Below are 24,574 nucleotides of genomic sequence, written 5' to 3'. Positions count from 1 at the left end.
CATGACACAATAATAAAAGTAATTCATTCATTCATTCATTCACACAAAGTGGATGTGCACATTTGCTGAAGTTGATTAGTTATGGTAATTTTAAACTTTTTAATCAAAGTATTTTTGTGCTTAGCAACTGACATTACGAATGAATGGGCCAATTAGCTTCCTATCAAAAAGATTAAATGGTCCAAATGAGGTTGATATGGGCCACCAGTTATAAATGTCTATATGTTGTGACTTATGTGGTCAATTAGACTCTCTTTTATACATTTCTTGAGCAAAACTCCAATAATAGAAATCCAAATAGAGTAAAAGTCCCGTCAGTGCCACTCAGTGATGTAGATAAATATTCATTGTATTAAACCATGTTTTACATTCTCTGGAACTCCAAACAGAAGTAATGCTTCAGACGAAGCATCTCTGCTGCGGATGTCTGGCACATGTCATCAGTTCAAAATCATGTTTCTAAGCAATCCTCATAAAATTAAGAGAAATAATTGAGTATACGAGTGATGAAACGATGTTAAGAAAGTTTCTCGGCTCCAAGACCTCAAAGAGAACATTAAGGTTTATGACTCCGCTCAGTGATAATGACAGCAGAGACACGACTCCAGCTCACACCAAGATAGCAATCATAACAGGGAAGAAACAAGCCAAACTGAGTGGAAACATTTTTGCCCTAAAATTCCAGTGAGTGTTTAGCTGGTAATGGACCATGAAGGGATGGATGAGTCACTCAGGGTCTCTCCTACTGACCTCCAGGCTGCCCCCCTATGTCACCCACTGGTGTGTACTGGTGTGTGTGTGTGTGTGTGTGTGTGCGTGTGTGTGTGTGTGTGGGAGCAGTGCAGTGGGCCGGGGGGGACTGCACGTTATCTGACACAGTGTTTGTGAGAGTCAGAGACATGCTCGTCGTGTCCACATGCAGGCAACCTTGGCAACATGGCCCTTGGAAGTGAGGTGATGTGTGTGTGTGTTTATCTACGTGGTGATAGCGCGGCGGCCTTGTAGCAGTTCTCCTATATATACAGCACTTTTAAAACGTCTACAGACAGAAATCCAAGTCCTCTCTACAGCACAGCCAGCAGTTCGTTCACTTCTCTCAAGAAGAATTCCAGCTCAGCCTGATTTTGAACCTTTGTGATTTACTTGTCCAATTCTCCTAAAGCTCTTGTTACAGAAAATGCTGCCTGCAACCTTCAAACTGTGCGCTGGCATCTCCTACAGGCACATGAGGAACATGACAGGTGAGTGAGAGGATTCTGTTCTGGTTGACATTCAGCCTCTGGTCGTTGCTTTCTCCTTCTACACTCAAAAATGCACATTTCCTTAATGGAGTTGTGCATCGAGCCTAGAATCAGAGTGGCTGAATGAATCAAGGACTAAAGAATCAAGCAAAGCTTTTATTTCTCTTTTCTTTTCTTGTGTTTTCCCACATTTTGAAAAGCCTCTTGTGTAATGAATGTATTTAAAAACGTGCCTCTCCCTGCCAGGTTTGAGGAAGAATGCCATGGTGGCCATTCACCATGAGCTGAACAGATTGGCAGGTCCCAGCCCCAGTAACTGGATCAGCCAAGTCCGCCGGCGGAGCTCCCTTCTCAGTAAGTTATTACATGTGATCACAGATTTCTATCACACAGATGGAATAAATGGAGTAACAGACTTGATATAACAGCTGAAACGGTGATCTTGAGAGCTTTGGACTAAGAAATAAACAGATACTTCAGTGTTTTGCCTGTGAGGTATTTATCCTGATAATGTAGAGACATGATAGTGGAAGCTGACGCGCATTTTTACTTGCTGTGTTCTTTGTTTCGAGGTTCTCGTATTAGAGAGGTGGAGGGCTACAGCGAGGCGGAGATGTCTTATGTGAAGCAAGGTGAGGATGCACTGCAGAAGGCCATCAGCATCCTCAGCGAACAGGACGGCTGGACCATTGAAACTGTGGCTGTGAGTATAAAGACGAGACACACGGAGTAGATTTACAGTTAACTAAAGAACTGATGAGAACAGGTCCTTTGGCATTATCCATTGTGAATTTTATCTAATGTGAAAGAAAATGTGTGAGTAATTCCAGTTCTTGTTTAACCCACCTCCTCAGGCAAACGGAGACAAAGTCCTGAGTAAGACGTTGCCAGACATCGGGAAGGTGTTCAAGCTGGAAGTGATGCTGGAGCAACATCCTGACAATCTGTACGAAGAGCTTGTGGGAAACATGGAGCAGATGGGGGATTGGAACCCAAATGTCAAACAGGTCAAGGTAAGACTTGCAGTTTGCTGGTGTCTTCTTGTAGCTGCGTAATGTTTAATGCTTGAGGACTGAGATGGGCTTAAAGACATTCTGACAAAAAAAAAAAATGTAAAAAAATTAATAACCAATAAAAATCCCACAGATTCTTCAAAAGATTGGCCAGGACACAATGGTTACCCATGAGGTGTCTGCAGAGACTCCTGGTAATGTGGTGGGACCGAGGGACTTTGTCAGCGTCCGCTGTGCCAAGCGCCGGGGCTCCACCTGCTTCCTGGCTGGGATGTCCACTCAGCACCCGAAAATGCCAGAGCAGAGGGGAGTGGTCAGGTGAGTCAAGGGGAAATAATCGTCTTGTTGTTAGCATTTGGATGTATTCAGAGCAATCAGCCCATTTAGGTGCAATGGATGGATGGGAATTACTGACTGAAACTGATGCCGATGATGACATTATTTCAGAGCGGAGAATGGACCCACCTGTATAGTCATGAAGCCGTGTGCAGAAGACCCGAATAAGACCAAGTTCACCTGGTTACTAAATATAGATTTAAAGGTAAGTGACCTCCATGTCTGCACTGACTTACACTGAGACGTATGCAAGAACTAAAAGCAGTGGTTGATTGTAACCAAGTGTGTTTAATTAAGTACTCATTTGTAGTGTAGTTTACTCCAGTGCTATTTTATGCATCTAGATGAAATTATTTTAATTTCAATGTATTTAAAAAAATAAATAAATGTCAGTGTTGGACCATTGGTGAGACAAAAACACTGTAAAAGTGTCAATGTGTTCTGACATTTTACAAACCAAACATCAAGGGGCCTCTGACCTAGGCTCTGGGACAACTGACTTGGTGTTCCCCCTCAGTGGTGGTGCAGCTTGAGAAAATAATCAGGAGATTGATTCAGGAGGAACATCATTGGCTGCAAATTACATCCACTTCAACCAATTACAACAGTACAAAACTGCTTAGGGGTTACTGCATGGGTAATAAACATTTGCGGGTATAATGTAACAGTAAAGCATTGAGTACTTTTACTTTTGATACCTTAAAGGGACCAAAAATATTTTCATTCAGCCATTATCTACTCACCCCCACGCTGATGGAAAGTAAGGTAAACTTTCATAGTCCACGAAACATTTCTGGAGCTTCACAGCAAAACAGCGTTCTCCTAAACAGCTGAAGTGGGCTTGTTTTAAAATGTAAAAAACTAAAATAAAACAAGACATGTGTAAAGTCTTCCATTATACCCGTTTCAAAGCTGAAATCTTCACTGTAGCTGCTTAGCTTTAAGTGTTAGCATGCACCCCGTCTGCAGTGGGTGCACAAGCTTGAACGCGCACTGAGGAAATTTGGGATCTCGGGTCTTCTGGTGACTTGGATTATTCCTGATTAGTTAATTGTTTGTTGTTTTCCTTGGTTGTTTTTCACATTTTACAATGATTCTCCATCTACCGTACTTCAGTTGTTTAGAGAACACCCTTTTGCTATATATATTGTTTGATCCATTATTGCTTGGTGGACAATGATACTTCTTCCGTCTTTGCTTTGAGTGGAATGACTACATTTTAGTTATCCTTTAAGTACATTTTTCTGACAATTCTTACATACATTTTCAATGCAGGACTTTTACTCATAATAGTATGTTTATCGTGTGGGGACAGTACTTTTAAAGGATCTGAATACCTCCTCTACCACTGACTAAAAAATGCAAAACAGCAAGCTTACCCAGTCTGACATTGTCTTTGTCTGTGTCGTCTGCAGGGCTGGATCCCAAAGACAATCATAAACAGAGTGCTCTCTCAGACGCAGGTGGACTTTGCCAACCACCTCAGGCAAAGGATGGCTAATAATGTTTCTATGGAGATGGCTCATGCCTGCTGACACAAGGTGCCTCTCGAGCTTTGGCACCGTGCACTCAGCAGTGGAAGGAGAGCAAGCCCTGCTCATTACTGAATCATAAAAACCTGCTTATAACTGCTGAAGGAATACGAAAATCCAGAGAGAATCAAGGAGGTCGTGATGAAGATGATGCTTGTGAAAATCTGAGCACAGATGTTGGCTTCATTTGGCAAATTGGTGTTTTTCCTACCCCTCTTAATAGAAAATCTGTCATGAGATCTTACGCACTTGTGTGCCTCGATTGTTTCCGACACGTTCACTCCGCTCCACCTTTGCGGAGTCAGTGTGAGCAGTAAAACATGTAACAAACTGCACATTGTTTCCTTATGATAACACTCCAGTTATTGTCCCCCTCTCTGTTGTGAAATTGCACTTTTATTTCAGTGTTTTATTTATTGATTTATTGATCACACTACTACAACTGCCAAGTGAATAAACAATTGTAATGTCAGTGATATTTATGCCTTTATGCTTTTACAATGCTGGTGGAGGAGAAGAAAAGCCGTTTTGGATAATGATCACTCTGTCCTTTCATGATGCATGAGAAATAAAAGCCCAGAAAACATGTCAGTGGTCATGGCTGGCTCGAAAGACTGAAAACAAAACACAAAACTGAACAGAAAAGCTGGAAAATACACAGCAATTGCGTAATAATTCCACTTCTACAAGGGAGGAGACGGCCAAATTTAAAGGTTCTCTTTTAAAATCTAGCACATAAAAATGTCTTCCTGTTCCTTGATGGGCTTTCAGACTGACAGTGTGCCAGAACGAGCAGGTGTTTGGCCATTCAGATGTGTGAGGAGCCCAGCAGCGAGCAGTTCGGCGCGAGCCAGCAGCACATTCCCTGAGATCAAGTTAACAGTGGATTTCGTCCCAAACAGGAAATCTGTCCTCCATTATTGCCAGTTGTGTAACATTTCTCCCATTTTGTGCAGTTTTTATCGATCCAAAATGTTTTGTAACAGCTCATTTTCTTGGATGTGGTGCACAGTGCCGGGGCCAGGATTCTCACTTTCTGTCTCACATGATTAAGAGGGCTGCGAGATATTCACCAGCACTACTTCAGAGTTATTATGACACACCACTAAAAGGCCTGAAGGATGTTGCGAAGAGAGCTGAACCTGTGAACTATGGTAGCTGTTTTTCCATATTCACTTCTTTTAGAATTAAGGCCAAAGACAAACTCCAGTGTTCTCTAAATAAAACACACCAGTGCAGAATAATTCCAAGAGCTGGTTTGCGCAATGCAAAACAAACACTGTTTTTTTTTTTCCTTGAAAGAATGTTCCAGAGGGGTAATAACTGACATCTGCTTGAAACCCCTTAAAATCTGAACATAAACAGATGTGAGGAGAGTTGTAGATACTCAGAGATCTTGTTGCATTATTTGTGTAATGAAATGAGCGGAGAAATTCTGGGGTGGGAAAGGGAAAATGTGTTGTGTAATGAGACAACCAGGACAAAAAAAAAAGAAGCCCAGCAGAATCTTGCAGTTATGTCGAATCTCTGGCACTGATTATTTTTTAAAGGGGCTCTCTGTAACAATTTGCAGCGATTAACATGTAATAATCACTTTTTTACTGGTGAGCAGATTAAACCGTGATGTGGAAATGAAACCTTGCCCCCTTCTTTTGCAACTGTCCAAAGGACTATGACAGTATGCACGTTGTCGAGGGCCTTGTCTCAGTGCCTCTCCCCACTCTGCTAACAGAGAGCAACAGTAGCTAATGTTAGGCTGGAGAGATTGGCTACTTGCATTTTTAACCACACGTTCGCCTAGACAACTGGTTAATCTAAGTGCTATATCGTAGGCAACTGGACTTGTTTCAGTGTCTTGAAGACGTATCCACTCTCGTCCAAGAGGCTTCTTCTCCTGTCAACTGATATTGAGCATTTTTAGATAATCTGAAATCAGTATTTCTTTTAACCGATCCAATTATAAAATGCACTGATTTGGCGGGTGCAGTATGTAACCTGTAAAGTAACTACTAACTAAAGTTGTCAAATTGATGTAGTGCATAAAAAGTACAATATTTATCTGTTAATGTAATGAGTGGAAGTAAAAAGTGGGAATGAAATAGCAGTACTCAGGAAATGATTAAATCACCTCAAAAAAGTAGCTACTAAACTACCCTACAGTACTTACGAAAAGTAAATAGCAGGGGATTCTTTAACCTGACAAAAAATAAACCATTTAAACATTATGAGTTTTTTAAAATGCATTTTAAATATTTTTTCCCTAGAAGGATCCAGCAGGCCAAACTGAACCATATGTAGGACCAACTTTTGTATGCAGGTCCCAGTCTGAGCCCTGCTTGATTAGAAACATCAGAACCACATCAGTTCTTTATGTTATAGGGCTTTTCATAGCATAATTGTTGTATTAATCAACATTTTAACAGTTTGGTTAGGCGAAAATTGTTATGTTCTTCTGTATTTTGAGCTAGTAGTGTATCTGTGCTGATGGGAGGTAGAAAAGGAGGTCACAGGCTCCCTCCTCTCAGTATCAGAGAGAGTGAGAGAGCAATGACGTAATGAAGCTACAGTCCGACACAGGAAACCACAATTCCCAAGATGCACTTGAAATTACCGTAGCCACTGGACGGGGGAAGGGAAGCTGAGATTGGAGGGAGAAACAGTCAGAAACTGAGGTACTTTTGAAATGCTTCATATCGCATAATATAGTCGGACAGGCCACAGCATGCTATGTTTTGTTTCGTTTTAATTATACCTTAATGACAAAATCAGATTAATCCGTTTGGTGCCGTCGGATTTGGGCACAGTACTCCATCCCCGTTACAATTCAATAGAGCTACTGCTAGCCCGTTAGTTAGCCTGACAGCTGGCTTTTCTTGTCTTAGTGAGGTCTCAACTACTTAATTGCACTTAAAAATCGTGTCAAAAATCGTTCAGCTGTTCGCGGTCATATTTTGTCGGTTTGCACGCAGTCGTTGCGGTATTGGTTTGAGGAGAAGCTCTAGCTGCGTCTTTGTGCCTGCGGGGTTGCTAGCTGACATATTGCTAGCTTGTTGGTTGCTACAGATAATGTTGGCTAGCTGACTGTAGCTGTCAAAGCTGCGATACAGTCAACTGTCATCTGGCGACCATGGAGTTTATCGACACGTTTTGGGATTTTTGTCGCGATACTCTTCTTGTACTTCGACTTTGACATTTAATTGTAACGAATTTTGCCACTAGAAAAAAAAATCTGTGCGATTCAGACGCTGGTGGAGTAAGTATTCAGATCCTTTAACTGTTTCCTGAGTGAAAGTTACAGTACTACTGAAATTATTCAAATTAAATTAACCTTAACTCATGCGATGAAATGAAAAATAAAAGTGCGCGTGAGTCTGATACTGTTGGTACATTAGCTCGTTATATATATGTGACGAAAATACAATTCTCGTTCTTATAACGTAATTAGTACAGCTGCCTGTCAAATAAATGTGAGTGGAGAATGGAGAGTGAATTGTAGTGTAGTTGAACCACAAATGGTAAACGCAATGATGGAATGTATATTTACTCAAGTAGTGTACCAAAGTACAATTTTAGGTACTGGTATTTCCATTTTCTGCTACTTCACACTTCCAGTCAATACATTATGAAGGCAAATATTGTACTTTTTTCTGCTACATGTATTTGATAACGTTAGTTGCTAGTTACCTCAGATTGCATGCTGTATCAGAGCCAAATGAAATTATTCTTATTGGCAACTGGACAAAAAAACAGCTGATTCTGACAATCAGAAAAATGCTCAATATTGGGTTCAACAGATAAATAGTTGACCAAATGTATACAGTAGATACATGTTAATATATGTAGAGTTTACATTTTACTTGTAGTTTGAGTACTTAAGTACATTTATTGACAAAAACATTACCTAATACTTAAGTGCATTTGATATCAGATACGTTGAGACTTTTACTCAAGCAGTATTTGTATAGATGACTTTCACTTTTACCAAAGTTATATTTAAACATGATATCTTAGACTTTTGGGTACTTTTTAAAGTGTAAACATGTAAAGAGTAAAAGTGCTGATTTTTGTGTTAATCGACAGACTTTTTAAAATGTTGTGTAGGTAAACTGACTATTGACACGTTTTTTGCTGTAATGTATCATTATGAAGTAATGTAATGGCTATAGCGTAATGATGCCAGTAGTGTTTAGATTGGCTACCCATAAACTTTGCTTTCCCCATACAGTTTTGTCTGCCACCAGTCACAAAGTCCACTGGGAAATGAAGGCTGACTGGCGATCCAGTCATGCTGGCTCCTTGGCACATCTCTCTCTGCCGTCTTGTCTCCATTATAGAGAAAAATGAATGGAGAAACTGATGAAGGAAAAAAAAGTTTCGTCCTGTATTATTTGTAGTTGCTACTCTAAGGAAAACAGAAAGCAATCTGGTTGTTTTTACAACAAGTCTTGCAACAATGACGCCACTTGGAAATGCTTGTAAATCACTCTCTTTATTCTAATTTTCAGATATTGTGTACATATGACAGCCCCTCCTCAGGACCATACAAGAACTCTATCCATGAGCCACACTGGACATCTGCACTTCTTAATTTGGACATGTGCTGCTGTTTCATTTGAGGCTGAAGACGTAAAACAGCTGCAGTGCACGTAAATTAAAGTGCAACTGGACTGGTACCTGGAGGTGCGTACTGGATTTGTCTTAAGTGCCGAAGTAATGGAGTGTCTTGGACAGGGTGAGCCCAGCCCTGAAAAGCAATGTCATCATCCAACTTCTTTGCACCTCTGATGGGGCTGACGAGTGCACCCACTGGCCAAGCAGATCTGTGGCGGAGAGGAAGGAGGCAGGTTTCCAGGAAACGTGTGTATTGATGGATCGCCATTTCCTCCTGTCAGCTCTTGTAGACTGATACCTGCACTACCTGCATTCCTCTCAGTGTACACACTCAAGGTTAGACTTTGGAGTAGTTAAACACACACGCTATCATCACTGTTGCACTGAAAAGGTGAATATGATGTGCACAACATGGATTTCTCCTGCCAGTGACAGTTCTGTGAAATCATACTGGTGACTGTGAGGTTTTCTGTGTTTATGTGGAGAAAAGTGGAAATACTTGCAGTCACTACAAATGTGCACTACAGAAACCATGGTGGTCCTTGCATCAGCTCCTCAGCCCATCTCAGTCCATGACTACGGAAGCCTTTAGAGGCCAGATCAGGAACACCCTTGCCAGCCACCACACTCATATGCAATGGAAGAAGACATTGATGTCACATCCCACACTGAGGTAATATTATTTCACCTTTGGTCTTAAGTTTAGTTTTAAGACATTTAATCTCATTCCAGTGTTTGGGTTCACAGAACTTAACACCATTAGAACAGCATGCTAAACCTGCTTTGTTGGTCAACAAAATAGAAGTAGGTGCTGTATGACCATTGTTGCCATCTTGATGTAGTCTAGCCCCCCTCATAGACAAATGTTCCCCTACTACTCCACACTGTTGTATCATGTTAAACAATTAAGAGCTAATTTGTTTAAGCAGTTCTGTGATCTGTGTTTAACTTAACCTCCAAAGGTCAACTGTTCTCTCTGCTTTAGCTGTAATCTGTGGTCTGGCTCACTTTGCATGTTGGCATGTTGGCATGTCGGCAGCTGAAGGGGCATTTCCCTTATCCCCAGCTTGGTTTTCTAGCCATAACATTACTTGCTGCCTGGCCTCTAGCCTTCTGTATCGCTTCTTTTGTAAACAGTTGGATAAGTATTTCCCCAGTCTCATTGAATGCAACGTAACAGGGCAGGGACAGTTATCCTCAAAGGAAGTGCATCCTTAAACTGGCCAATTCTTAAAGGAACAGTTCACTCAAAGATGAAAATGTAACCATTATCTGCTGAAGATAGGAAAATGAAAGATTTTATTACAAATTGTGATAAAAAAAGTTGATTGTGGATGAGTGTGTATATCCTTATATATGTGTCTACATCACTGATGTACAGTCCAACAATTTCCCTATTTATTATGAATTGCCACAAAGGCAATGCAGTTTTTATTATTAAATTAGTTAATATTGTGAAACACAATTATTTTGGCCAAGATAACTATGAAAATGTTCATATCATCCTATGCCTATTACTTCTCACCCCCATGCCAATGGAAAGTCAGGTGAACCTTTCTGGAGCTTCACAGCAAAACAGTGTTGCAGCATTCTCCTATACAGCTGAAGTAGCTGGAGACTTGTTTGAGAACATTAAAACCACGTAATACAGGTCTACGGAATCCCTAAGAACCCAAAGATTTTGTTTTTATGCTAGATGCGTGGTCAAGTTTTTGCACCCACTACAGATGGGTGCAAGCCAGTACTTTTAGCTTAGGAGCTTCAGTGAAGATTTCCAGCTTAAAACAAGTAAAAATTATTTTTTTTTTCAAATCGATCTGGGATCTCAGGTCTTCCAGATGGATTACGGCGGACTAGCAGTATTGAGCCATTTTGTATTTTGGAATTTTATTTTGGTCGTTTTTTAAGGTCTTAACACAATTGCCATCCACTTAAGTTGTTGCTGTGAAGCGTCAGAAATGTTTTGTGAATTATAAAACTTCGTCTGACTTTTCATCAGCATGAGGGGGAGTAGAAAAAGACGGAATTTTCATCTTTTAACTGTTCCTTTAAAGAGCATAAAGCAATTTTTTTTTTTGAGATTTTATTTGGCTTGTTGATTTCAGGAATGTCATATAAACGAGAGAGATTTTTAAAGCATGGCTTGGTAATTGATTACCTATTTTAAGTGCAGTGGAAGCTGCACTACTTCTGCATTGTGAACATGTCTGAAGCATCTGCTCTGTGTTGCTGCCCTCTTTGTTAGGGCTTGAACGGTTTGTCTCGAGAATGTAAACCATTTGAGGAAATCACCAATGGACACTCTAACCATAAGCCTGTGAGTACAGTTAAATATCACCTCTCATTGATCCACTGTAATTTGTTTTTTCTCAAGGGTCTTTTATTCAGAAATTGCCTCAATGAATGTTTTTCCTCTCAGGTCATGAATGGAGTGATAATTACTCATAATGTCAAAGACCACACCAACGGCAGCGCTCCACTCAGATCCCTGCCGGTAATTGAATTTTGTTCTTAGTAGCTCACTTCAACTGAAATGGCCCTGCTTGAATGTAGGGTAATCTATTGTTTGATAATTGTCCAGATTTCAGCACTGAAGCAGAATGGTCTTCTGCAGACCCTGGCAACCGGAGAGGATCAGCCAAAGCCTGCAGGTAACACACACATACTCTCACACAACCTCTTCTGTCTCACATCCACTTCCCACAGGGATTTGTGAGTGTATCCTAGATACCAGGCAGCAGTTGCAGGTAAAACCTCCCTCAGGAGCGCAGGTTGTCTGCCTGGAGGATGCACAGGGTTTCAGTGGCACTCAGTGGCATGCGTCAGACAGAGAGGATTTATGACTGAGAATGAACAAGATAGATAATGCCCTTTGTACCATAGCTGATTGGATGAGTTGATACTCATCCCCTACAAAATCCTTTTAGGTGAGTCTTGCCAATCGGCAGCCATCTTGGCAATGCCCCAAGTCCTTATCTAAATTAATTGGGAGAGAGTCACAGCTCCACTATCAGTGCTCAAATGTTGAGAATCATCAGTCAAGGCTGATGTAAACCACTTTGCCCCAAAATAAGGTTTAAAATGCTTTTTTGTCCCACAGGTTATACCTTTACTACGCCTTGCCCACGATTTTATGGCTCAATCTAGAGTGACGTGATGACGTTAGGTCATGGTACCCGAGGACTTGAACAAAATGTTTTTTCTTATTTTTTATTTCATTTGCATTAGTAGATTTCCTCCTCTTCCATACATGTTCAAAGTGTGTCTGCCACACTCTTTCCTGTCAGCAAGTTGGTCAGAATTTGCCCTGAATCTTAACTGTGCGCTCGCCTCGTGCAACAACACAATTGGCGGATATTTCCTGTTTTAGCTTTTTAAAAGCAGACTATTGACTTTTTAGGGGAAAGGGTGGGATATGTGTGATACAACCACCATGTCTTGCGTTACAGAGTTTTCTATTTAAAATGCTTTAAGTGGTTTGTTTCCTATCTTATAATGTCTCTGTCGCCTATCGGTTCTGAAGTTTCTGTGTGATGTCTGTGACACAGTTGACTTGTGTTGGTTTGGTGTTTTTTTTTACCTTGTTTTTAACTATCTGTACAGAAGAAAATGTGGAGTTGGAAAAGGCCAGAGAGGAGTGGGAGGCTCTGGAGAACATCCAACCAGGTCATATCTATCTTGCTGTTTTACCTGTTTGGATCCTGAGAATTATAACTTTGTAGTTTTTTGGGGTTTTTTTTTTTTTTTTTTGTTGCTCTTCTAAAAGAATAACTTTTTATGCAATGTACCAGCTCTCACCGAGGACTCAAACCCGACCCCAATCATCTCCTTCAATGAAGCCCTGCAGTACTTCCAGACCACAGACCTTGGGGACTTGCTGGTAAGGGATGCAGCATACCAAAAAAATCTCAAATCAAAACTGTTATATCAGTATTGGCCAACTCTTAAACAATAGCAGCGGGAGCAGTTTATAGAACAAATAAAGGCTGGAAAACAAAAACTACCTGCACTGTGATCACTCATATGGTAAATTTCAGCATAGTGTATGAGTGAAACAATTTTGTCTCACTGTAAGAGAAGAATAAACTTCCCCTTAAACATACTTTATCTGCAGTGGCTTCAAACCACAGGAAGACTGCACCGAGGTGAACAATGTAGTGTAAACACAGTGAAAAAGGCATCATACAATTATTGCAGCCAAATCTGGTCATTATGCTATAAATGTCCAAATAATGTTAATGATTAAGAATTGTATTCACAACATACAACTATGATTATTAAAGCTGTGCTGTATTTTTGTCCCCTGCCTTGCATTTGTAGAAAAACATCCAGCCAACCATTCGCAGGACTGGTCTGGCCGCCATCACACACTTCCTCTTCGGACCTCCACGGCTGCACAGAGAACTCCTGGAGGAGAGGGATCTGGTCTTTGCCATTGCACAGTGTGAGTGTGTGTTTGTGTGATCATCCCAGGTGTAAAACTCATGAGTATTTCTATTAAACCACTGATTTTCTACAGGCCATGTGGACAATAGCCAAACAGTTCACATGCGTGTCCTCCAGACCATTTATAAGAGGCTGATAGGCAGCAGGCTGGACTGTCCTCGCTTCGGGGCGCACTGGGAAAACATCGGCTTTCAGGGTAAGACACTTTAAACAGCACAACATTCCCCTCTTCAGCAGGCTGTGTTAAAGCAACTTATGACTCCATGTGTTGGTTTGATTTCTGCACCTCAGGTACAGACCCAGCTACTGACCTACGTGGCACTGGCTTCCTGGGACTGATGCATACTCTGTACTTTGTGATGGACCCAGAGACTCTGCCGTTGGCTAGAGACATCTATAAGTTGTCACAACACCCTACACAGGTAGCCCCACTTCAGTTCACTCCATGCATGCATGTGTTTGATTTATTAGAGACCCTGGTTTATGTTCATTTTGGACAACTGATTGAGAACTCAGATTTCACCAATCCTTCAGAGAGACACTGAAACTCCTCTTCTTCGGGGATGCGGCTTTGTAGCTGACCCTGACCTTTGTCTCCCTTCAGAGAGATCTATAGCAAAAAATAAGCATTCCCCCTCAGGGATCAATAAAGTCGGCTGCAAGACAGGCATGTTCCAAGACTTGCTCTTGTAGCCTTTGTAAGTTTTCCCCGTGGACCTAAATTTCCTTGTGTGTTTTCTGGTTCAGAACTTTCCATTCAGTGTGATGTCAATCAACATGACCCGCATTGCTCTGCAAGTACTCAGAGAGGAAGCCTTGTCCAAGTGAGTTACTGGTCCTCAGTTTTTGTTTAACTGCATCTTCTTTCTATTTGTCACAGTATCTCTTCATACCAGGGCTCCTCTCTGTCTTCTCTACATAACAGGGAGTGCAATCGTCGTCAGCAAGTGGTTGGTGTGCTGAATGAGTTTTACGTTGCCACGTATCTGCACCTGTACCAACTGTGGAAGACCCAACAGAAGACCATTGCTGACTCTGGCTTTGTACTAAAAGGTAAAAGAAATGGAGTGGTATTTCTTTTAAAAAATCATGCTTATTTGTTAATTAATTTAGTATAAGATAGGGCTGGGCGATATGGCCTCAAATCAATATCACGATATATTGAGCAACTCACCTCGATAACGATAAATGAACAATAAGTAAAACCCCCCCCCCCCCCCCCCCCCGCACCTAAAAAAAAGGGAAAAAAATCCTGTGTATTTACAGAAATGCCACTTTAAAGGACTGTAAAACTACATTGTAGTTAAGATCTATATTATTTATTTAGTAGTTAAGAACAACTGATAAGCACACGATTGAACAGCTGAAAAGCACAGATTACTTGAAATGACAACAACTGAACAAGTTTAAAAGTATAAAATATACAGTCCCTTGTAAACAAATTCTAAGCTTCTCGCTTTTTTATTTCTTCGAATTGAATCACGTGGTTGTACTGCAGGTGGTGGAAGAGGTTGGATGTAAATAAACATTTTGAGGACTTCAGAATCAGAATCTAAGACATGAGACAAAATAGTAGAGAAGTTGACATTGCTGCTTAATAATATGTTAACATCTTGAGCATTAGAGAACTTTTTTACCATTATTTTCTTTATCATTATATATTTTTGATAGACACAGAATCTGTTTCAGAAGTCAGAGAGTCACATGACATGGAAGCTATTGAGAAAAAAAATCAAGATTTCTACATATTAATATTCATATAAAATAGAGGAAGCACTAAAGTACAATAAACATAGCTGTGTCTCATTCGTCCAGTTTACTAATACAATCTGCTGCTGGAGTCACTGGGCCCCATGACATGGAAGATTGAAAGAACTGCAATTATTTTGTATTAATATATTTAGTCATTTGATGACAGTCCCTAAATCAGTTTCCAGCGATTCAGTGCCATGTTCTGGGAGGTGAGCTAACCGTCCTCCTGCTGCTCACACTGGGTGAACCTCCCTAAAGTCTCAGCTGGACCCGAGTAGAGCTTAGAATCAAGCCCGACCCGAGCCCGTGCACGTTGTGTCCGAGCCCGGCCCGACACATTGAATGTAATTATGAGCCCGAGACCGATTTAAACCCGACAACAGTTTAATACGTGGGCTGTTATAACTGACGTTCTCGACTACAATTGCGAGTTGTTTGAACTACAGAAATCTTAATGAATAATGCAACAAGTGCCGCACTTAATGCACTCGACAAAGCCGACAAATGTTATTATCACGGCCCACGACTTGTTTAAAATGGGTCCACACCTCCGACTTTCCTCCAAACTTGCTCAAAGTTAATTCTACTGTTTTTATTTTTTTCTTTACATCTTCATGCTCCTTGTTGCACTTAAGCTACACAATCAGTGATGCCGGTAACGTGTTACTAGTTTTGTCATTTTCCTTAGTAAAAAATATATATTTTTGCTTTCTTCTTGCGTCTCGGGGAGTGACGTCACGTACGCGAGAAGTCACGTTTTCCAGCATTAGGACACTCACGTGTCATACCAGGCAGAGACACAAATGCAAATAACAATGGAGGGAGGAGAGAGATGCGCGTTTTCTAGCTGGAAATACAGTCGTTTTGAGTGAATAAAAAACAAAACATAAATGTTTGATCAATGTACCGGCCCGGCCGAAGACAGTGGCCTGTTGCAGCCTTTGAACGCAGCATCATTACACAAACTGTCCGCGACTCACAGCGAGAGTGGGTTCACTTGATTACTAACCTGGCATAGCTGGTGTTGCATCAGCAGGCGGAGTTTGCCATCAAATTAATGTAAAATAAGCACATCGGTATACGCCGGGGTAGATTAATCAAGCGGACCTAACATGTCCCCTGTTCCTAGTGGATGTTATGCCTATGACACCGAATATACCGACATGGCCAAAATGACGTCGGTTATCGTCGTAAATTTCAGTATCGGTAAATTTTCGGTTTATCGCCCAGGCCTAGTATAATGATGATCATCTATCATTCTGTTGCAGATTCATTGCATTTGAGATAAAATTGCTGCATGGGGTTTCCTCTAATTCTTTTATTTTTATGATAAAGTGAGTGCAGCAGTTAAAGGGAATTTCACTTAATTTACACATCAAAGTTTCTTTACAGCTCTTGGAGAGCACAAAAGGTTGTTTAAACATTTTCACTGTCTCCAGAGGGAGCTGATAAATTGCCTCAAAGGCTCAGAATCAGTGATGGTTGGGGCTGAATATGACAAGCTCAAAAACATAAATAAAAATTAATAAAAGCTTTCAACCAAAAAAATTAATCAATGTAGTAACCAAAATACTGAATTCTTTCTTTAAATCATCGGTCACGGGTCTGTGTGTTGAACTCAGTGCTCAGATTGCAGAAACACAGTTAACACAGATTGTTGTCCCGGCTTGAGTCCCACAGTCTGTGTTTTCTACCCCTTCAGAGGTGGAGCTGTTTGCCAAAAAGAACCCCAAGCAGATGCTGCGCCGACTAGAGGTCTTCCTGAAAGAGAGGCGGGCAGGTGGAATCCCCCGTGGGACGTCGCCAGACCCTCAGGCCCAACAGCCGTCTCCTAGCCTGGGGGAACGAGGGGCCAGAGCCGGGACCGGACAGGGAAGCAAAGGAAAGGAGATGCACTTCACAGGAGTGTGTGATCTACCGCCAGATATGGAGGGAGAGGCCAGACTCATCTAAGCTAGATTCTGTGTGTGTGCGTGTGTGTGTGTGTGTGTGTGTGCGTGAGTGCGTGAGTGAGTGTGTGTGAGTGTGTGTGTGAGTGAGAAATCCTGTTTGTGAGTATATCTATGTGCGAGTGGCTTCCTCTCAGAGAGCTAGAATCCCACCAGACCCTGATCTAGGACCTGCTATCTGAACCCATTCAAACACTTAAACTCCTTCTACTGATGCTGGGGTGCTGCACTTTGATCAGATAAAGCTTTGGCGGGGGGGGGGGGCTTCAGAGTTATGTGATATTTTTTTTTTAATTGATTAATTTATTTTTTTTAAACAGAGAACATATAACCGACAATATAAAGAGCTGATGCAGGTCAGAAACACAAGATGTCACAAAAAACAACAAGGAAGTGAATGTTTGCACTTTTGTGTGGATTTAGTAGCCAAATCAATAGCTGCCAAATTCTTGTGGTTGAACTCGACCTGCCTAGAAGTTCACAACGTACACACTTGAGTCCCTAGCGTCTCCCAGTCAGGGTATGTTAGCATTGCAGGGTGAGCATGGCATGGAGTGGCTTCTTAACAGGCTTGGCGTTCTCTCTTGTTCCAAGATAAAACTCCACGCAAACGGCTCATAATGCAAGCTAAAGGCAGCATTCAGGCATAATGTTAAACGCTCTGTTAACTTTATGTTGATAAGAGAGAAATGAACCAGAGCTACAGAGCAAACACAAGCAGGTTTTCTCACAGCATGAGTGGAGAGTGGCAAATAGAAAAAAACCCAGAGAGGTTACAGATTTTTTTGAGCAGGGAGCAGAAATTGCGAGTAGAGGCTGTTCTCATATATTGTAGAGTAGACTTTGAATGCAGCTTGCGTTGAAGGTCTGATCACTTTGCATTCTCTGTTAGAGTGCGGATGAAATAAATGTTGTGTGTACAAGAATGCATACTCAGTCCAGATGTGTGGAGGTATAGCCAGCTGTTGTACTCATGGTTGCCAGGCGTCTGCTAGACTAGTTCAAGAGCTCCCACTTAATATGGGGGAATTTATTTTAAATAATTTAAAGAATAACTATTTTAGTCTTTTTCTGAAGGGACAGCTGTCATAACTTTAGAACTTTGTTATTAAACTGATGGCTGAGTGACTGAGAAGGATTTTTAAAACCGTTAAGTTCAACCAGAACATCGGAAATCCTATCAACTTTCGCGGTTAAAAGCCCGAAGAGACATTTCATAACAGAGTCTGTGTGTTTTGCTTGGTCCCGGCTGAAGTAGAAGTCTGGTATGAGCTTTCTCTACATTCCGTTATAAAGCATGTGATTGTAATTTTATTTGACCAGTTCAAAATTTATTCCAGTGTGTGGCGTGCGTGCGTGTGTGCGTGCGTGCGTGTGAAATGAAATGACTGAGCTGATATTGATGAAGGGTGCCTCTCCTCGGAGATGTATGGTACAGTATGCAATCGCAGCTCTTACTCAATGATAATCAAAACGACCGTGCTGTGTCATGATAGAAATCGTTCCTAACTTCAGGGTTTGTGCGTATGTGCGTGGGTGTGTGTTTGTGTGCGTGTGTGTTTGTTTGTTTGTGTGTATGTGTGCGTGTGTGTCATATGACAGGAACTGACTACAGATGGGGTGCTTTCCTCTGCACACACAATAAGCCAGCTTTACTAAGTACTTGATCCATCAAGCTGCAAAGACGGTACTTTTTTTTCATTTTCAAAATGGTACATAACATTTCTGAGGACAAGATTTATCCTGAGAAAACACACTCTTTGGTTTGCTTCTGTAAAAACCACACGTAGGGTCTGGACTAGGTATGCAGCGATTATAGATTTTGATGGTACGATTATAGTCTGAGGAAGATTTCTGGTTTCAAGATTATAATGCATTAATTTATTTCACAACACTATGGCAGTATGAAATCACATGAGCATGTTTAACCCAAGGTTTTATTTTGTTTTGATCCCACAACATTTATTAGTTGGCTTTAGGTTTTAACAGTTGCAGTCTTTCAATATGGAAATAATACAGTAAGAAATAATACACAAAAAATAAAGTAAAAATCAAAGTGTTTGACCTTTTAAGCAGCGCCTTCTTTAGGCAAGCTTTGAAGATTGGTCATGATTGACTTGTGTATGCAAAATGCTCTTTTAACAACAACTCAAGGTTTTTTCTGCAGTGTTGGGACCCTCGGTAATTGTTTAGTGAACATTGCCACCCTAGTGACAGCGTGTGTAACTTTGCTTAACTGAACTTTTCTTGCATGGCATTTTGGTCAGTGGTCTCATTCAATTCATTCAATAACACCTGGGCTATGTTCAAACTGCCAGCCCACTTTTTGTGGGGGGGAGTAAATCCAGATTATATCCAGAGTATATCCAGAGTATATCCAGGTTGATTTTAGGAAGTCTGGAAATAAAAAAAAAAGCACCCTTTAAATGCTTTTTTGCATATTGAATCAAAACCACACTTGCAAGTACTTTGTTCTGATGTGTTTCAGTCGAGAAGCTCTGGCCGCTCGTATTGGATTTCGAAGTGTCTTTTTTAGTGCCACACACAACGTCAAATCCAGAGAAACAGAAGTGCATCAGAGCAGCTGGGCAGAATCCGTGCTGCTACTAGCAGAAATTAACTGTCTGCCCCCCTGACTTCACAGTGGTATGAGTGCAGAGTGTGATGATTCCATGTTGGAAAGCTGCGTTACCAGCGTACAGAGATACTGGCGCCTAAGTGGTACCACAGCAACCCATGCAGATACGTATGTTGTTGAGCCCAAAATCAGATCCGATCCCTTCAAAAAAACAGTGCGGACACAAACAAATTGGATTCCCCTGCATAGACAAACATAGCAGACGATCGGTTACACGATTGGTTACAAGTAATAGCCTATCAACATTGAATATTCTGAATCTTTAAAGTATCCATTAACCAAAGTTATGTCTATTATTTTTGTCTAACTTTCCTCACTGCACATCCATTATTCATTGAAATATAATGTACCATAGTGTCTCTTTTTTGAGAGTATGAACCTTAAAACTCAGTGTAGGTGAGCCTTAAAAAATCACTATGTTGGTAAAACGTGGTAATAGTGAACACTGTTAATCGCTGCATCCCTATTCTGGACACGGCTGTGCGGCCTGGAGTGGGTAGAGCTGCTCAGCAAAGCTGGTTCCTGCTTTGTGCTAATGTGAAACCGCCTCCCATCGCTGTAGTCTCAATCAGTAGCATGTTCAGGTAGCACTAGTACTGTAGCATCCTATAGCCTCCTCTTCTTCGTAAAGCTTGTTGATGTCATGTCTCAGTTACAGTCTGTAGTGTCATGAGTGCGCAAACTGTTACTACGATAGCACATTTATTTCGTATTTGCATCAAGTCTCCTTCAGTAGACACACATTAAGGTTGGCGCAGAGTATGTTTCGAAGAGATGTGGGATTGGCTTGACATGTTATTGACCCTGTCTTCTAAGAAGGTAAAAGTAAAAAAGGTGCCTACATCCAGTGGAGCCATGTGAGGTAGAGTGCTGCTCGGTCCTCGCATCCCTTTTTTTTTTTTTTTTCTTCTTTCATTTGAGCCACCGTGCCACAGTAGACTCCCTCCACTCATGAAACTCGGTTAAAAGAGTTGACCCTTAAAACATGCAGGCCTAATGGATACATACATAAAATACACAGGCATGTACATTTTCTGTTAACATCTACTCGTACTCATGCTTTGCCATCTCCGTTCTCCACCAAATGAGCTGTTTTAGTTTAGCCAATTGTTTGCGAGTGTTGTGACTGAACAGGAAAATTTGCACTGTTGTAGATATTTGATAGTATGTGTGACGTATGCAAGAGGAAACAGGCCATCTTCAATAGCCATAATGTCCATTATCGCCCACCTCATTGCAAAACAGGCTTTGCGGATTCCCCTCCTTGCTCTAAAAAAAAAAGTGCACGACGGATATAATCTCACATTTAGTTTTATTAAATTTCAAACTGAGGAGCAGTACAGTGTATGTAAATCAGGAAGTTTGTATATAGAGAATTAATGATTGTAACTGTATGATTGTCTGTAGGGCATTATACTGAAACACATTGCTTACCTCAAGACTTGAGACAAATCTCTCCTTTCTCTCTCCTGATGTTCGTTTGGCCTCTTAAGTCAGACTCTTTTTTTTTTATGTTTTCTTCCTCCTAGGCCTTCTCTCATACCAATTGGACATGTTATATAATGTATATTCGACACCTGAAGCACTACGTAATAGCAAACTAACACAAAAGCTGGTCAATGTTACGTGTATTCTATTTAAAGACACATTTATAGACACTATATAGGCCCTCACACGCTCTGATGCACAGCTGCAGATAAAAATTCCTTTTTTAAAACGTTTGCGAACGAACTATAATTGGCTGATGTTTACCATGTTTGAAATAAGCTGGTTTTCTTGTGGCTTCAGTGATAGTACAGTATACTTTTGCTGTGTTTAAGTGTTTGATGTCCGGAAAACACTCAGAAACAATTTTACAGCTACAGTCACAAACAAACAGTTCACTATATGATTGTAAAGATATAGGCTTGATTAGCAGTCATAATACGGTGTATGCTTTGACCTTGGTATATATTCAGTATCCGAACAAGGCCTGATTTATCCTCTCATGTTACCAAAAGTTATATTTTCAGCAGTTGTAATAGATCATATTCTTATGCGTTGATCATCATTTGGAATCTCCTCAGTTGTGAAACCAGAACCAAGAGAGAAAAAAAAACAAAAACAAAAAACGGGTTCTTGCAGGATGTCGGATGCTCTGAGAGGTGTGGTGTGTGAAGTTCTGCTTCCTACAAGCAGCAGCAGCTCGGCAAATACAATCACTTCTCTCAAGATCCTGCGCTTTATATGAAGGTGTTTACTGTTGCCGTCGTTGTCATGTCCCTCAGAGCATTTTATGACTGTACCTTGATTGTAGAAGCCCTATTTTATACTGAGAGTTATTTCAGAATACAGTATGTGCTGTTGTACATTAAATGTATTGTATGGAGAAAGCTAAATAAATGCTGTTTAAAAACTAATGTGTTTTTTCAATGTGGATTCACTGAACTTCTGCACACTATCTACTGATAGTATGCATATATGCACTTCTATAATATGTTTTCCCTATTAGCATAAATGTACTACTGTATCATGCTAACAGAAAATGATTAGAGCCTTAACAATTTGTAAATTAATCATTAAGTTGATCAAAGAAAATAGATTTCAAACTATTTTGATTATCAAATAATCGTTTAAGTCCAGGGTTTGTATGGGAGCTGGAAATCCTTGAAAATGCTTGAACTTTGGCATGTGTTGGCATGTATTAAGCATTAATATTGGATGTTGAACATTATACAAATACAGTACAAGCACAATGCACACTTTTTTGTCAGAAGCATCAATTCTTGGCCTACCTGAGTCAGCCTCTTATAACAAAATAGAGAAAAAAGGAGTGAAATGGGTGATGAAAGTTGCATTGAAGAAATGATCATTTGGTATGTATTTTTTTTTTTAAGGTCTAAAACGTGCATAGAAAGTGAATAAAGAGCTTGAAACCGCTCAAAGATGTTACTGCTTTACTTTGACAATAGCACCCCAATCAAGGGTTTTAGTTTGCTTACTGACAATCTTGAATACTTCAAATTGTGCAGAATTACTATGTAGATTGGAGTTAGGTAATGTTCTGATGTTCAGACACTAGAGGGCACACTTTAACAGATCTGAAGTTGAAGGACCAAAACTGAAAGAGGACATTCACCATCTACATGTCCTCCATTACTCACCGATTCTTTTACATGTTTGCATGTCTAAAATACCCTTATGTACTTCAATAACGATCAGACTCTATAGTCTGTTCAGTGGCAGAAGCCAAACTTTGTTCTGTTTTACAAAACCAACTGCTTGTCAGTGCTTCAGCCTTCAAATTTGTGTCAGTTAACTGCTGTGAAATTCAAACTTAATCCTTATTTATGTTCCCTTTGCTTGTTTAGTTTGTTTGAACCTCATAAGTTCCTCTGGTGCTTCATCATTAGGGAGGAGCACCAGTGCTGGCAGGCTGTGTAGACACTCCTGAAAGTCTCAGCCAGAGTCCAACACTTTTCAGTCTGCACTCCATCTATAATCAGTGAAAATAATTACTGAGGTGGCATTAAAGCCAGATAAAACATAAATTCCAGTAAGTTTCTTTCCCGTTTGTGTTGCCATTATGCAGGGACATGGCGGTGTGATGTTGAAATATTCGTAAGTGATCACAAATGGGAGATTTTGGTCCTGGGTCAATGAATTTGGGATACCTCCAGAGGAATCTTGGTGCTGTGTGCTTCTACATCTGTGCCTAATCAGACTCATGGCTCCAGTCCCACGGTGCCAGATGACTGGGCTACGGCAGACCTGCTGAATCACAGCACACACACACAGGATGGAAAAAATATTCCCGCCAACCTTTTATCACTAATGTGTGTCGAAATGACACACAAACCGTTTTTCATATCTGCTAATAGTCCGTCTGTGCTTGTGTAAGTGTTCTTTAATGTGCATGCGGTTTCAGTGATAAGCAAAGGACAAATCAAGTGAGAACAGCGATTATGTAACTCAGAAGGCCACTGAAGGGTTAATGATCTAATATACAGACACTCCTCATGTGTCAGATGTCCTGCTGGAGTGTTTAGGTGTCCACATGCCCAATGAGAATGAAGAGAAAGGAACAGGATGGGGTTTTATAAGTCTGTTTCCATTTGTACCTAGTGAGCCTGCTGGAATACAGCTTTTTTTTTCTCACTCTTGCTCTCTCTTGCCTTCCCTCCCCCCAACTCTCTTTCTCTGATGTCATTGTTTCCTGCCCAGTAGATGCTGACGCTCAGCTCAAGGCTGCACACAGACCCTGAAATTAATGTATGCTCCTGCTGGATCTGACTGACAGGAATTTACAAAAGCAAATAAAAGTGATGTCACATCCATTTCAAACTCCATCAGGAAAATGTGTTGCTGTCTTTTCTCTGCATTGCAATCAAACTACAGTGTGTGCGCTAGTTAAGTGCAAAGTATGGCAAGTGTGAACATTTGTCATGTAAGTCAATTTAAGGACTTCAAGCGTTCATGATCACTGTATGTCTTGTTCTTTTTTCTTTTTTTTGATTTGCTAACATCACATAGCTACGGTTACTAGTTGCTTCTCAAATTAAACATTTACACAGATTTAACATTTACAAAATATGATTAGTTAAAAAAGAACTATGTATTATCATTATTATATACCATATTAATAACAACCTACCAATAAAACAGTAAATTAGCTTTAAGCTCATCCAGCTAACATCCAACAATAAAATGCTGCTGCAAGATAATGTAAAAGTATAATAATAATCCAATGATATACATAATCTAAACAATAACAACAAAAGCATAATAACTGCTAACCATTTTTCTGCATTGAGTAGCAACTTTATTTTTAAGTAGCCAATCCTGAACTACCACTAAGTTACTTAACAGTTTTCTTCATGTAAGCTAGCTAGCTTATTGCTACCTTTTCTTAAGTAATACATCTGAATATGTCTTCCACCACTTGGTTTTCCATTATTAAGGCATTAAAGCATGACTCATAAGCAGCAACACCCAACATTAGTCAGGCTTTTGCTGCGAGCTAGCAGTAGCTAATGGTAGCTAGTATTAACCGCTAATTATTGTTAGATAGCTGTAG

The 24,574-nt window shown here is 40.5% G+C and overlaps 2 protein-coding genes across 4 annotated transcripts; both read left to right on the top strand.

The window, feature by feature from the left end:
• The first annotated feature begins 1,021 nt into the window (after window positions 1-1,021).
• star (steroidogenic acute regulatory protein) lies at window positions 1,022-4,709 on the top strand. The gene is made up of 7 exons (XM_030416072.1): window positions 1,022-1,241; window positions 1,488-1,595; window positions 1,814-1,944; window positions 2,096-2,254; window positions 2,388-2,572; window positions 2,702-2,795; window positions 4,006-4,709. Exons 1-7 carry the CDS (start codon window positions 1,178-1,180, stop codon window positions 4,123-4,125), a joined length of 861 nt encoding a protein of 286 aa, XP_030271932.1. The 5' UTR covers window positions 1,022-1,177; the 3' UTR covers window positions 4,126-4,709.
• A 1,961-nt stretch (window positions 4,710-6,670) lies between these two features.
• elmod3 (ELMO/CED-12 domain containing 3) lies at window positions 6,671-21,917 on the top strand. Of its 3 annotated transcripts, none has more exons than XM_030416886.1 (14): window positions 6,671-6,794; window positions 8,628-9,069; window positions 9,261-9,406; window positions 10,979-11,050; window positions 11,153-11,227; window positions 11,315-11,384; window positions 12,337-12,399; window positions 12,525-12,613; window positions 13,054-13,177; window positions 13,253-13,375; window positions 13,471-13,601; window positions 13,927-14,003; window positions 14,105-14,232; window positions 16,634-21,917. In XM_030416886.1, the coding sequence occupies exons 3-14, from the start codon at window positions 9,371-9,373 to the stop codon at window positions 16,882-16,884; spliced, it is 1,239 nt and encodes a 412-aa protein (XP_030272746.1). In that variant the 5' UTR covers window positions 6,671-6,794; window positions 8,628-9,069; window positions 9,261-9,370; the 3' UTR covers window positions 16,885-21,917. The 3 variants fall into 3 exon arrangements, with proteins under 3 accessions (XP_030272746.1, XP_030272745.1, XP_030272744.1); XM_030416885.1 differs by having other exon boundaries at window positions 8,628-9,124; XM_030416884.1 differs by having other exon boundaries at window positions 8,628-9,406.
• Window positions 21,918-24,574: the final 2,657 nt, after the last annotated feature.

The sequence above is a fragment of the Sparus aurata genome, chromosome 5, assembly GCF_900880675.1.
Source record: "Sparus aurata chromosome 5, fSpaAur1.1, whole genome shotgun sequence".
Lineage (NCBI taxonomy): Eukaryota > Metazoa > Chordata > Actinopteri > Spariformes > Sparidae > Sparus > Sparus aurata.
This window is presented reverse-complemented; position numbering and strand designations above follow the sequence as displayed.